The sequence below is a fragment of the Aulonocara sp. 'chitande type north' Nkhata Bay genome, linkage group LG7 (genome assembly GCF_057382095.1).
Source record: "Aulonocara sp. 'chitande type north' Nkhata Bay isolate Kocher_YH1m ecotype deep benthic linkage group LG7, A_spYH_male_GT1.1, whole genome shotgun sequence".
NCBI lineage: Eukaryota > Metazoa > Chordata > Actinopteri > Cichliformes > Cichlidae > Aulonocara > Aulonocara sp. 'chitande type north' Nkhata Bay.
In genome coordinates, this window is record NC_141350.1 from 36,086,091 (window position 1) to 36,098,825 (window position 12,735).

Genomic DNA, 12,735 nt, shown 5'->3' on the forward strand with positions numbered 1-12,735 from the left:
CGTGGCGGGAGCCGCGCGTGGGACCCGCGGCTTCTTCAATCAATCAGCGCGTCGCATCCACTCTGTGATGCACGTGAGCGCACGGGCGGAAAATGTTGAAGAAATCAGTGACTTTACGTTTAAATGAATAGCTTGCGAGAAAACATAATAATAATAATAATAATAATAATAATAATAATAATAATAATAATAATAATAATAACAATAATAATAATAATAATAATAATAATAATAATAATAATAGTTTGTAGGTGTATTAAGTGTGATTTTGTTTGTATTTCCTGTTGTAGCCCACAGCGGTGGAGTTCTTTCCAGGCACTGCTTCATTAAACTGTCAGTGGAGGTGGCACGTCTGTTATGGCTGACATGATTGGAAACAGAGAGGCCCTTGATGGCATTTATCTGGAGGCGACCCTGTCATCTCTACCATTCGTGCCTCACTGACATCAACAGATGCTTTACGGATATTCTGCTTAACGCAGAGCTCGAAGCGGACCCCGCGTGTTTGCGTGTACAGGCAGGCAGCCGTTTTTGTTTTGTCTTGTTTTTTATTTATAATAACTTGATAAAAGGCTCTGGTCTGTCACCATCCAGAGGTAACCAATCGCGACTCATTTCCACGTCGATATTTTGCTTATCGTTGGTCATCGTTCCGGTGACCTGCTACTAATCACATAAGAGCAGTATGTTTGTATGATCACCTGTGTCTGCATATTTTATTAGAAAATAGATGCCTCGATTTTTGTTTTTATAGTAAAAAGATTGATTATCATGAAATAATTTAAGACGTTAAAAACGGAACTTTTATTTTATTTTTAATCACCAGTCAACACTCCAAAATATCCAAATTAGCCTTTATTTTGAAAAGCTGATCTGTTGTTGTTCCAACTTTATGCTCTATATTCTTCCACATTACACTAGCTTACACATTTTGTGCCAGACCTTTACATGACCCTTTTACTTTATTTATGACTATCGTATGCAAAATAAAAAGCGAAGAACAATAAATCAAACATAAACATCAATCAAGATAAATAACTGAATAAAGAAATAAGTAAAGGTTTTAAAGTGTTAAAATATAGATTTGAAAAACTCATTCAGTGGAATTTTTAACTACCAAAAGGTTTTTTTTTTTTTTTTTTTGATGTTGTCTTGTTTGTGTGTCTGTTTGTGTGTTTGTTTGTTTGTTTGTTTGTTTTGAGCCAAATATGTATTATGACGTACAGCAGGCTTGCCTCCATTCTCCTCTGTAGAGTAGGCAGTCAGTGTGGCACCCTTACCTTTATATTCACTGTCTGACGATGAGTTGCTGTGGATTTTCTCCATAAAGTCGTCCGCGATCTTCGAGGCCAGCCTCCCCGCCTCCTGAGTCGGCTGTCCATTGCTGGAGTAAGGAGCGCAGGCAGCCAGAGGCTTACAGTCCGCGAGAATATCTCTGATGAGAAACGACGAGGTCACGGTCCTCTGCTGCGACCCAGCAGATATCTGCGCGTGTTGCAGGTGCGGTGGTAGGCCGACGCCGTGACCTTGCCTCTGGGCTACCTCATCCACGCACTCCCTCCTCGGCGACGGAGGCGACGAACAGCCGCTCTCCACGTCTGATCTGGGGCTGAACTCCAGAGGGGAGCGGCACTCTCCCACCAGACTGTCCCCTTTGGACACCGGACTCCCAGGCCTGTGGGACAGCAGAGAGTCGATGCCAAAACTGGACCCATTGGCGGACGCCTCCATTGTCTTGATGAGACCTCCTCAAACTGACATTTGGTATTCAGGACAAGTTTTTATTTTAGGGCAGAAGGGGTTGTTTTAGTCTCAGCTGATCCAGAATAGAAGTGACCCCTTTCCGGCATCAACACAAATATTTTTGGATATGCTACAAATGAAGATAATTCACCCGCTACTTCCAGTCCCCCCGCCCCCAGCCGGCTTGTCGTTATTTTTAGGCCAGATATTTCCACGCTAAGATGAGTTACACGAATGGTCCATGATTCCAATGTTCGTCTTTCGGAAAAGTCTAAAAAAATAAAAGAGAAAGAGAGCGCGTGAGAGTCGAAGGAGTCTCTCTGAAATCAACCGTAGGAGTCACAATCGATTCGTTTGGCTTCCTTCGGGATCAACTCCTTCTGTTTTGAGTTCAGAAGCCTCTCCGGGTAGATGAAGCGATCATTGCTGACATCTCACCTGCAGTACCCGAAAATTCCCAGAAATACGGAGGATTTGTGGAGCAGCAGCCGCAGCTCAACGGCGTCTTCGGGAAAAAGCTGTTCAGCACCATGGACAGGGACAGCGTCAACCCCGAGATGGGACCGGGGGACAGTTTTCAGGGCAGCTGGTCATGAGGCTTTGCGGAAGACAGAGGCAAACTGCTCGCATTCCTTCAAGGGGGTCGGGCAAACCTTTAATAAATAAACAAATCTTTTAAAAAAGAAACCCAGTAGAGTGTGAGAGAGAAGCGTCCGAGAGCTGCTGCAGGAAAAGAGAGCAGCAAAAGAGGAAGAAGCGGAGGACGCAGGACGATGAGATGCGCAACGCAAAAGCAAAAATAAAAAAAAGCTACGATAAACTGGGTTAAACAGTCACATCTGGCAAGTAAATTGACGAGATGTGGTTGGGGTGGGAGGGAATCCCAAAAAATTGAACTTGAGGAAAAGTCAGGAGCTAGGTTTTAAGAGCGCCTCGTCCACGTGAGTCCCCTGTGACAAGCCTTCATTGGTTGAGGGGAGCTGGAAGTGGACCTCCCCACACGCCCACTCTCTCTCGCTCTCCCCCCCCCCCCCTCTCTCTCTCTCTCTCTGCCTCCCACCCTGACTCCCCCATCCTGGCTCATCCTCACTTTGATAAAAGAGACACTGAATTCATCAGGAGACTCAGATCCAACTGTTTACAGGCAATTTTCACACTGTTTGCTTTCATTACATCATTGATGAGGCTTATAATGGGGTTATTATGTGGGGCGGCTCGCTGTTTTTCTTCTCGACTCCTTTTCTTTGACTGGATTTGTTTCCCACCTCCACAGATTCCATTTATACAGTTTTCTTCCCTTCAACGATTTAGTTTTTTTTTACTCTCACTAATTTTACTTTTAGTTAGTTTTTTTTATTTGTAGGATTTTCAGGTTTAACCTCGATTACAACGATTGGTGGGTTTTGACATTGCACTATTAGTCTAGAGCAATGCCAACATTATTATTATTATTATTATTATTATTATTATTATTATTATTAAGTTATTATTATAGTTATTAAAATTATTGTTTGCATTTTTATAAACACAGCCCTATTTATTTATTTATTCAATTCAATTCAAATCAATTGAAGTGGGCCTTTTTGTGTTTTTAAAATCTTATTTTATTTTATTTTTTTCATTTACCTTAAGTTGCAACTTTACAATCATCATATATATATATATATATATATATATATATATATATATATATATATATATATATATATATATATATATAAACATACTAAAAGTTGCTTTTCTTTTCTTGGTCTCGCGGGTGAACAGTCATCATTTAGAGCATAATAATGATCTCATTGTCGCTGGTAATTATGCACAATATTCCGAGCAGCGTGACGCCAAAACTTCAAGTCGCCTCAAGTGCCATTGTGCGCACTTTTCACCTTAACACGCGTGAAATGCCATTGTGTGCGCGCCTTGAGCTCCATCCTGCACAACAGTTTGCCCCGTGCGACGGCCTCGACAGCCCCTAATAATCTAACTAACCCCCCTCCCATCATCACCGACACCCCACACCCCCCCTCCCCCCTCATCTTCCACCCCATGTGACCACCAGATTGGAGGCGCGCGTCGGTCTCAGACACCGGCAGGTTAGTGAATCCGCTCCCCGCTCCCATGGGGTCCCATCACGGCTGCAAGCTGTCACATATGAGGCGGGGACAACACAGATATAAGGCAACACACCCACCCTGACTTAGCTGTTTCTTTCTCCTCTGCTTGTGCATGAAAGGAGCAGTGGTTTGGTGCTTTCTCGATTTTTTTTTTAACTTCCCCTCTTTATTCTTACCGTGCCATGCATCCACAGGCTCCAGCGATGTTGCTGTGAATTAATCATAAGGTGATTAAACCGACTTCTTCCTGCTTGGGATCATCATGTGGCCTTTAAAACTTAAAGAAGCTTTAATTATTCCTGTTTGTTTCTTTAAAAAACCCCAAAGTCCTCTTATGTTTAATTTAATTTGAGTTGCTCATTATTGTGTTTTTATTTTTTGACCCATAATGTCGGGAAAAACACAATAATTACTTTTAAAATTAATATTTAGAAATGGAACCAAAGCTCCTTTAAAAAAAACAACAATAAATTTGTAGGTAATCAATGAATCAACAATTTAATTAATTAGTTAAAATAATAATGATAATAATAAAAACTGGGGGTAAAAAAATCAGTCCATATGTGTAAAAAATAATATGTATGTATATGTATGTATATATGTATGTATGAGTATATATATATATATATATATATATATATATATATATATATATATACATATATATATATATATATATATATATATATATATATATATATATATATACATATATATATATATATATATATATATATATATATATATATATATATATATATATATATATATATATAACCCGTTTGTAATTCTTAATTGTTTTAAATGTGACTTTAAAAATAATCATTAAAAAAATTACAAGTTTGCCAAAATTTTATGTTTGAGTGTCTTAATTAATTTAGATCAGTATAAAACTGGAAAAACACTGGAAACAGAAGATATTTTATGTCTCTTTTTTCCCCTCATTAAATCATTTTTGGATCAAACAAACCACTAATATCGACTACATGAGCATCTTGGTTTTAAAATTAAATGTGTTTTTGAGTTTAAATTTAACATTTTAGGCTGTTGGTTAAGTTTCTAAATCCTGGAGTATGTGTTTTTTGGCAGAAGACAGTGGAGATAGACTGTAACTGTAAGTGTGTGTGTGCTTGTGTGTGTAGTGTAGTGAAATGATTTGGCTCATGCTTCTGCTGGTTTTGAGCAAGTGTCCCTGTGGTCAAGTAGAGGGTTTTTTTTCCCTTCAGGAAGTGGTCAGAACTTGAGGGCCAGTGCAACTGTTAACCTGGTGTTGATACACAAACACACACACACACACACTTTCCCTTTTTCACGATCTTTTTCTGACACACGCACGCGCGCGCATACACGCACACACACACACACACACGCACACACGCACACGCACACACACATACACTGACTTTGTAGGAGGATGTTATTGATCCATGTTAAAGGAAGGAAACGGGGATGTTTTCAGGAAATGGACACTGAATGATCAGTTGCTGCCTGTCTCCGCAGCACTCACCTGGTTTAATAATACTTTATAATTGACCCACATTAAACAGCCTTCCACTTAGAAAACAAAATTGGCACCCTTGGGCTATTTTTTGAAGTGTAGACTGTTTTTTCTCTGGCTGGAATGACAGCTGTACAGTTCAATTTAATTCAGATTATTCAAGGCCAGTATGGATGTAAATATTTTATGCTGATCAGTCTTTTGTGCAGAAGCTTCAGTGGGTTTACATAGAGCCTGAGACATGATAAACTGACACCAAGTGCAGTTTCATCATAATAGTCCATACTGACTTGTCAGTGTTAATAATCTATCTGCAGATATGTGCTTTATTTTAACCCCCCACCCCCATTGTGCATTACTAGATTCCTGTCCATAAGCTTTACTACTAATAATGCCTGCTGGGCCTTCTCAGCTTTCCATGCTTTTGCAAGGAGGAGGAAAAAGAGGAAACATTGTGCTACATTTTATTTACTCGCTCAATTGAGCAGACGTGTTAAATATGTATCTAGATATGTTTTGTAAAAACGTGTGTCGCCTTTGAATAAACTTTGGCATCTCTATCGTTTCGGAACATCGAGTAAAGCGCGTCTTTCGAGGAGGATGTATGTAAAAAGATGACTCCTTTAAACAAACAAACAGTGTTTAAAAAAAGAGGGGAGGAGGGAAAAAAGGAAACAAAAAAAAGCTTGCTCCGGTGCTGGTGCTGCACCTCGGACCAGTCAGGGATGCAAATGATGCACCTTAACGGCATCAGGTACTGGAGTTGACAGAAAATAATGAGAACCCGCTGAATCTTTTATAAGGTTAACACTCACATTTCCCAGTCAGCTGTCACACAAGAAAGAATTTAGCACATGCATGCGGGCAAAATAAACCTTCATCGTCTCATTAATGCTGACAGGGCCCTGGACCGGCAGCTCCCAGCGCCTGCACCGCCACCACCTTCGTTTTGTGTCTGTAATTTGCAGCGGAGACAGACCTCCTTCTCCTGGAGAGAAAGAGAAAGGTAGGAGGAGGGAGATATTACGGAGGAGAGTGAGAGGGAAAGAGGGGAATGGTAGGGGATCGAGTGCAGAAGAAAAGAGGGAGGGAAGGTGGGCCGGGGGGGGGGGGGGGGGGGGGGGGGGGGTGAGAGGAAAGATGGCTAGCGCGCCAGGAGTCTGATTCTCCCCTAATTGGAAGCATTGGGCATTGTCAACGGAGGATTTTCAGCTGCTCACTGACAGGTAGAGCCGTCAGAATGATAGCCCACTTGTCAGCGCAAAAGACCAATAAAAACAAACCACTTTTGATTTAATTGGAGGCCTAACCATGGTGTGTGTGTGTGTGTGTGTGTGTGTGTGTGTGTGTGTGTGTGTGTGTGTGTGTGTGTGTGTGTGTGGTATAGTGCATGTGTGCATGTGTTGCCTGCAGGGCTGGGGCCATGGGGAGGTGGGTGGAGTTGAAAGGATGAGTGGGGGCATTTGTGTGTGAAGGAAATCATCACTCTAGCCATCAATGTGCTGCTCGCCCTTCCTCCATCTTTGCCACCTCTCCTCGTCCTCCCTCTCATCCTGACTCACTCTCTGGGGGCGAGTGGTCACCGGGTGCCTGTGGTGAGAGGGTATCAGAAGAGGAAGGGTTTTGATTCTGTCCCAGGAGGGCTTCCTGAGCAGCAAAATCAGAGCCACAAAAAAAAAAAAACCAGTTTCTCCTCCTCCTTCATCCTTCTCAGTTTCTCTTCATCTTCTTCGTCCATCAATAGACTTGAGTTCAATACAGGATGAGCAGTGTTTGACATTTCTTCTGCTATACTCTGTCGAATGAGACTCACACAACTAGAGGAAACCATCATAAACTTTCCTTCTCCCGTGAAAGCAAATGTCACAGACATCCGTGACAGCTTAATGTCCACGATGCTGACGTGGCATGTTCAGCAAACACCAGGTCACGCGTCTACTTGTTTGCACAATTTTAGCCATTTTTCTTTTTTTCTTCAAGCAAAGTAATGACCTTAATTTGTTGGTAATCATCAAATTTTGCTAATTCATTATCAAAGTGGCTAAGTGAAGCACTCCTTTCTTGGCAGTTTTGAGTGGAGAAGTTTGTTTAGCAGAGAAATGTGGTAAAAAAAAGGAGATGTTGTCTTCGTGGTATGTTTAAGTTAAAGTACATCCAAATGTGATTACATGACCATTTAATACAATTTCAGTATGTTGTGTTTCTCATTAGCATCACACCATTGCACTATTGATCATTATAATAATTAGGATGCCTCATTTGGATCTATTAGCTTTCATCATTGCATGTTCATGCATCTGACTATGCAGCTTACCCTCCCGTCCTGCTCCGTAGGCTCGGTGTGCATGCCTCTTGCAGCCAGTGTTTTATTATTCCTGACAGAGTTCAATGAACACATCTGGTCAGAGGATAAGAGGCGATGGAGGGATGTTGCCAAGAGGCAGAGAGGTGAGTGAGGAGCCAATGAAGAGGGGTTTGGGGAGGTGGAGGACGAGGGCCTACGACCATTCATCATAGCTGTCCCTCATGAGCAATGCCAGCTCTTTCAGGCAAGGGCCAACTTTCCCCAGCCTTTGACCCAGAGAGAGGACCTAAACCATGACGCATAAGTTTAAGGAGCTCTGTCCTTTAGTGCTTTTGTTGATATTTTGTTTTAATCACCGCTTTAGTTGGTTGTTAATCCTCCCAGGTGTTTGTGTTTGATAGCGATGAGTCATAAATAACAGGGCAGACAGATTTCTAAGCGTCAACAACAGCAAAAGCAGAATTATGAGGATGTTGTTACAGAACCATAAAATGTTACTGGGAGGAGGAGATGCAGGCAGATGGTTGGGTCATCAAAGTGTATCTGAACACACTTTGTTTCACGTTATCTTTTAACAGTAAGTTTCAGATTCTCTAAATTTCTTTCAACCACAATCCTGCATTCTTGTAAGTGATAACTGTAACTCATAAAAAAAGATTTTCCACTAAGCCAGACTAGGTATTTTTTGTGCAAAAGCAGTAATCTGATTACTTCTTTTCAATAATTTGTGGCGTAAATGATGAGAATGTGTAGAAGGAGTTGGCTTTTTGATGATACACAACATGACAGTAGCAAACCAAATACAGTGCAGGCAATGACTTTGTATTAAGCAATCTTATTGGATGTAAAATCTTGTCAAAACAAATCTTTTTAGACCAAAATGTCCAATATGCCAGAGAAAAAGAAACAAAGATAATCAACTTAATGAGCATGGGCTGAAAAATACACCCAACACTGATGTGTCAAAAACTGTAGTTCTTCAAGTGGCTGGCTCCAATAGCATGTTAAAATGCCTAACTTTATGTTTATTAAGATTTTTGATATAAGGGAGAAAAAACAATCAGACAACACAACAGCAAGGGCAAAAACACACAAATAAGGTAAAAGGTTACACAGCAGCAACAAAAACACTACTTCAACACTGGCAATAAACAGAAGTAGAACACTAGGGTGGTAGACTGAGTTATTTGTGATTGATCAAAGAGAACTTTGTTTTAATACATGATCTAAAAAAGGTTGCCACACATTACTAACTTACTAAGTTTGTCCTCTAATGTACACCTAATCCTCTCCATGTGCAGTAGAGGAGTCAGTTCTGTTTGCCACATTTTGAATCGAGGTACAGTGTCAGACTTCCAGAGAGTTAAGATCATTTTCTTAGCAATACCATTCCGAACAAAACTGTAGTTTGTGCAGCAGGGCTGAGGTGTAAAAGGGAAGAGGAAGATCCAAACAATGCAGTTATTGGGTCCGGCTCTAATGTGCAATTGTACATATCAGAAAAACATTTAAAGATGTCCAGCTAATAGTTGTACAATTTGGGGCATGTCCAAAATAAGAAGAAAAGGCCTAACTTTATAGCAGAAATAAGCATGTTTACAGCCTGATATTTTTTTTTTTAAAAAGTCTTAATATTCTTACAAATTCTGAAGCTATATTAAGGCTTATTGTTATGCAATACTCAGGAGTTAGTGAGGGTGAAAATGTTATGCGAATTCCAGGCACCAAACTGGAATTTTCAACTTTGTGTTGTTAGTAAACTGCAAAAAAAAATTAAAATAAACCTTTCTAAGAAATCTGTGCTCCAATTTTAGTCATTAGAGTTTCTCTTGCGCTCTCTCTTTTAAAAATAAAATAAAATTCTATGTTACTTACCCAGACCATCTGCCCCTTGCTAACCAAGCTTGCTAACATCTCCGTTAGCACTACACCTACTTGCTTAAAATGGTCATTTCTTGTAATTCACTTCATGGTGCTCATTTATACACAAACTTTGGATCTAATGTTATCTCTATTTCATGTTGTTCCTTATTAGCCGACATGCAGCCAGTTCTGCCTACATTTGATTTGTAAGCCTCCGTAGCTGTTTTTAAACAGCAAATACCGTCTAAGTGTAGACACAGCCGGTCTACACTTTTTGTTCCTGTGCTTGGCAGAAAAAAATGCAATCAAGTCACTCAAAGTAGAGATTAGTAACAAATCTAATGTATTATTTAATGTACATCCTAAAACAATTAATTGAAAATAGGTTTTCACTAAGCAATGACAAATATTATTTAAACACCTTTCTTTTCTATTTTGACAGAATCACCTGTAACACTTCCCAAACTAGTGCAATAATAATTATCCCCCCTATTTTTTGCCCACTAAGTGCAAAGCTCAAGAAGTTCCATACAAAGTTTTAAAAATGCTCATGTAAATTTGCCGGAGCCTGAGGCGATGTCTTCAAATAGCTTGTTTTGTTCAAAAAGTGCACATTTACATTGATCTAACGCAGAGAAAAGCAGGAAAGTTTCACTTCTGTGCAAGTGGAACCAGGGATTAGTGCATTCCAGCAGCCAAACATGTGCCAGTAGTAGTCAGAGAGGCTGGTTTTCCACATGTATTTGTGTCATAGTTCAATGTTAATCTGTCGTGTAGTCTCCTTCTGAGTGATGGTATATTGGTGGGTTCACATTGGGCAGGGGGTCTCCTGCAGCTGCCACAGGGAGACACACACAAGCTGGTGGAGAGCCGGTGGAGACATTCGGCTCCAGCTACTGCACCTTCAGGAGAGGCAGAAGGTCCAGGTTCACACCCCTACCCCCTGTCCCGCCAGGGAACACACAGGCGGGTCGGGCCCTTGGCCTTTTCCCTCCGTGTGGGGAAATGGGGGCGCTGAAGAGGCCGTGCTTCATCCATGAATCACATCATGATTGTCACTCAGGACAAGCCCCTCCACAGAGAGACACACACAAATGAGCATATGCACAAGTAATTAAAACCCAGTGCTTGACAAGATGCTGTAGAAACCTGTTAAAGTACCTGATGTGCTTCACCAGGAGATGGATTACGTTGGGTCCTGCAAACTATTTTAGTTATTTCATCATTATCTTGTAATGTCAGAGAAGTTCGAACATTCCTATTATGGCTTTCCAGAGACCTACGTAATCATTTTGTCCCAACAACGGTCCTAACCACCAAAAAGTATTCTTATTCTGTTTTATTAGATGTTGTTGTTTTTGGCCTTACATTGTTTTATATTTATTAGTAGTTTTAGGACATCTTTGGTAAGTTAATTAACATGTCTTGTAGATGGTCTGAGGAGCACTTTGATGTGGTCATATAGCTTTAAATTGGAAGACGAATTGTATACTCTAAAGAAACTGTGTTATCTTCTATTGCTCAGTCTTTAATCAACAAGCTGTTTCCAGTATGTTAAATAAACATTATTTAATACATAATGAGAAAACATATAAGTATTTTAGAAGATTTTCCAAGAGAAAAACCCTCAGAAGTACAGAAGAACTTCTCAGTTTTTCCAACTTAAAATTAGTTTTATGAAAAATGATGAAAAATTCACTTTTAACTTTGCTGGCAAATTAATTACCGTACACTTACAAAATTTGCGCGCATCTCTAACTGTGCAAATTCAACCAGATAGCTGTTCCCACTGGAATATTAACATTATGTCAATACTTCATTTTTTGAATATCACAGTTGTCATCAATGCTCTTATACCATGACAGCACATCTAATTAGCCTAGCTTACATTTTAATTCCATGACTACAAACTCAAACTCAAATACTTTTTTCATACTAACTAACCAGAAGTTACTAAAAAAATGTCAGACTCTCTTCTACTTTTGCACACACACACACACACACACACACACACACACACACACACACACACACACACACACACACACACACACACACACACACACACACACAAGGTGGATCACTGTGGGGGGTCTCCAGCTCTCTGTCCTGTCCTTAAACTCCCTGCTTCCTAATTTGGCCAATATGCAGGTAATATGTGGGGTCGCAACATCTCAATTATCACACCTCCTGTCAGCGACTCCCAATTCTCCACTCGCCACTACCTTCCCCTCCAACATGCCTCCAACCCCCACCCTCACCCCTCCCGCCGTCACTTTTATTGCTTCATTAGTATGCTCCACATGCTCCGCCGCACACCCACACTCCGCGAGCCTTCAAACCCTAACAACTTTTGGCACATCAGCACGTGATGAGGGGATGATGAGGGACTCTTTCTACTAAAAGCCCACCTGCCTGGCGCAGTGGACCATTTTTTATTTTTTCTGAGCGCGCGGCCAACCTGGGGATGCAGAAAGTAAGGGAAACAGTTGTGCAAATGAGTGTGAGGCTATTTCCAGGCATCACATCTGAAAAGTCATAGCAGATGAAATGATTGGACTAGAGGTATGGGCTTTATTTTAAGTTTTTTCAGTACTTGTGGCAATATAATGACTAAGTTTTAGTGCCACAGACTGAGAACATTTTTTTAAATTTGAATATTTAATTCTGTGTCATCATATAGCATCTATTCGACCAAACAAATGAAAGTCAGTGTGGAATCAGATGGGTTTTTTTATAATCTTAGAGCTACTAATAAAATTAAAAGAACAGTGTTAAGGAAGGTGGATGATGTCTTTGTGCAGTCATCTATTGAAGACCTTTACCTGAGTAAAACAAGTAAAAGGAGTAAACAAGAATGAGACCAATCATCCAGTGTCCTCTTCCTATACTTGACAGGTTTGATGGCTGATGCTACAGACGTATTGGGAAAAAATACTGAAGTTGGATGCACCTGCCACAGTTCACACCATACATGGATCACTCATCCCTTCCCCGCTCCCATGTGCACCTGCCCTCCTGCAGGGATGCCTGATTTCTGCGTAAAATACCTGTTGGGATGCATGCAAGCATGCTATATTTCCTGTCACAAACATCCATCCCACAGCTAAGCAGGTATGTCCAAGGTGTGCTTAGAAAGCATGCGCGCACATCCAGGTCGGGCGAATGTGTGTGCGTGCGTGAGTTGGGGGCCGCTCGGTGCTGAGAATAAGACC

The 12,735-nt window shown here is 40.7% G+C and overlaps 1 protein-coding gene across 4 annotated transcripts in view; it reads right to left on the reverse strand.

Moving 5' to 3' along the window:
- The window catches only part of barhl1b (BarH-like homeobox 1b), a 42,485-nt gene that overhangs the window by 4,407 nt on the left and 25,343 nt on the right, over positions 1 to 12,735 (reverse strand). For 2 of the 4 annotated variants that reach the window (XM_086300224.1, XM_086300225.1), the window contains one exon: positions 1,281 to 1,675. In XM_086300224.1, the coding sequence (XP_086156350.1) occupies positions 1,281 to 1,675 (395 nt within the window). Of the gene's footprint in view, positions 1 to 1,280; positions 2,015 to 2,181; positions 2,751 to 12,735 lie in introns of those variants that run through there. The other 2 variants (XM_086300227.1, XM_086300226.1) reach the window with 2 other exon arrangements.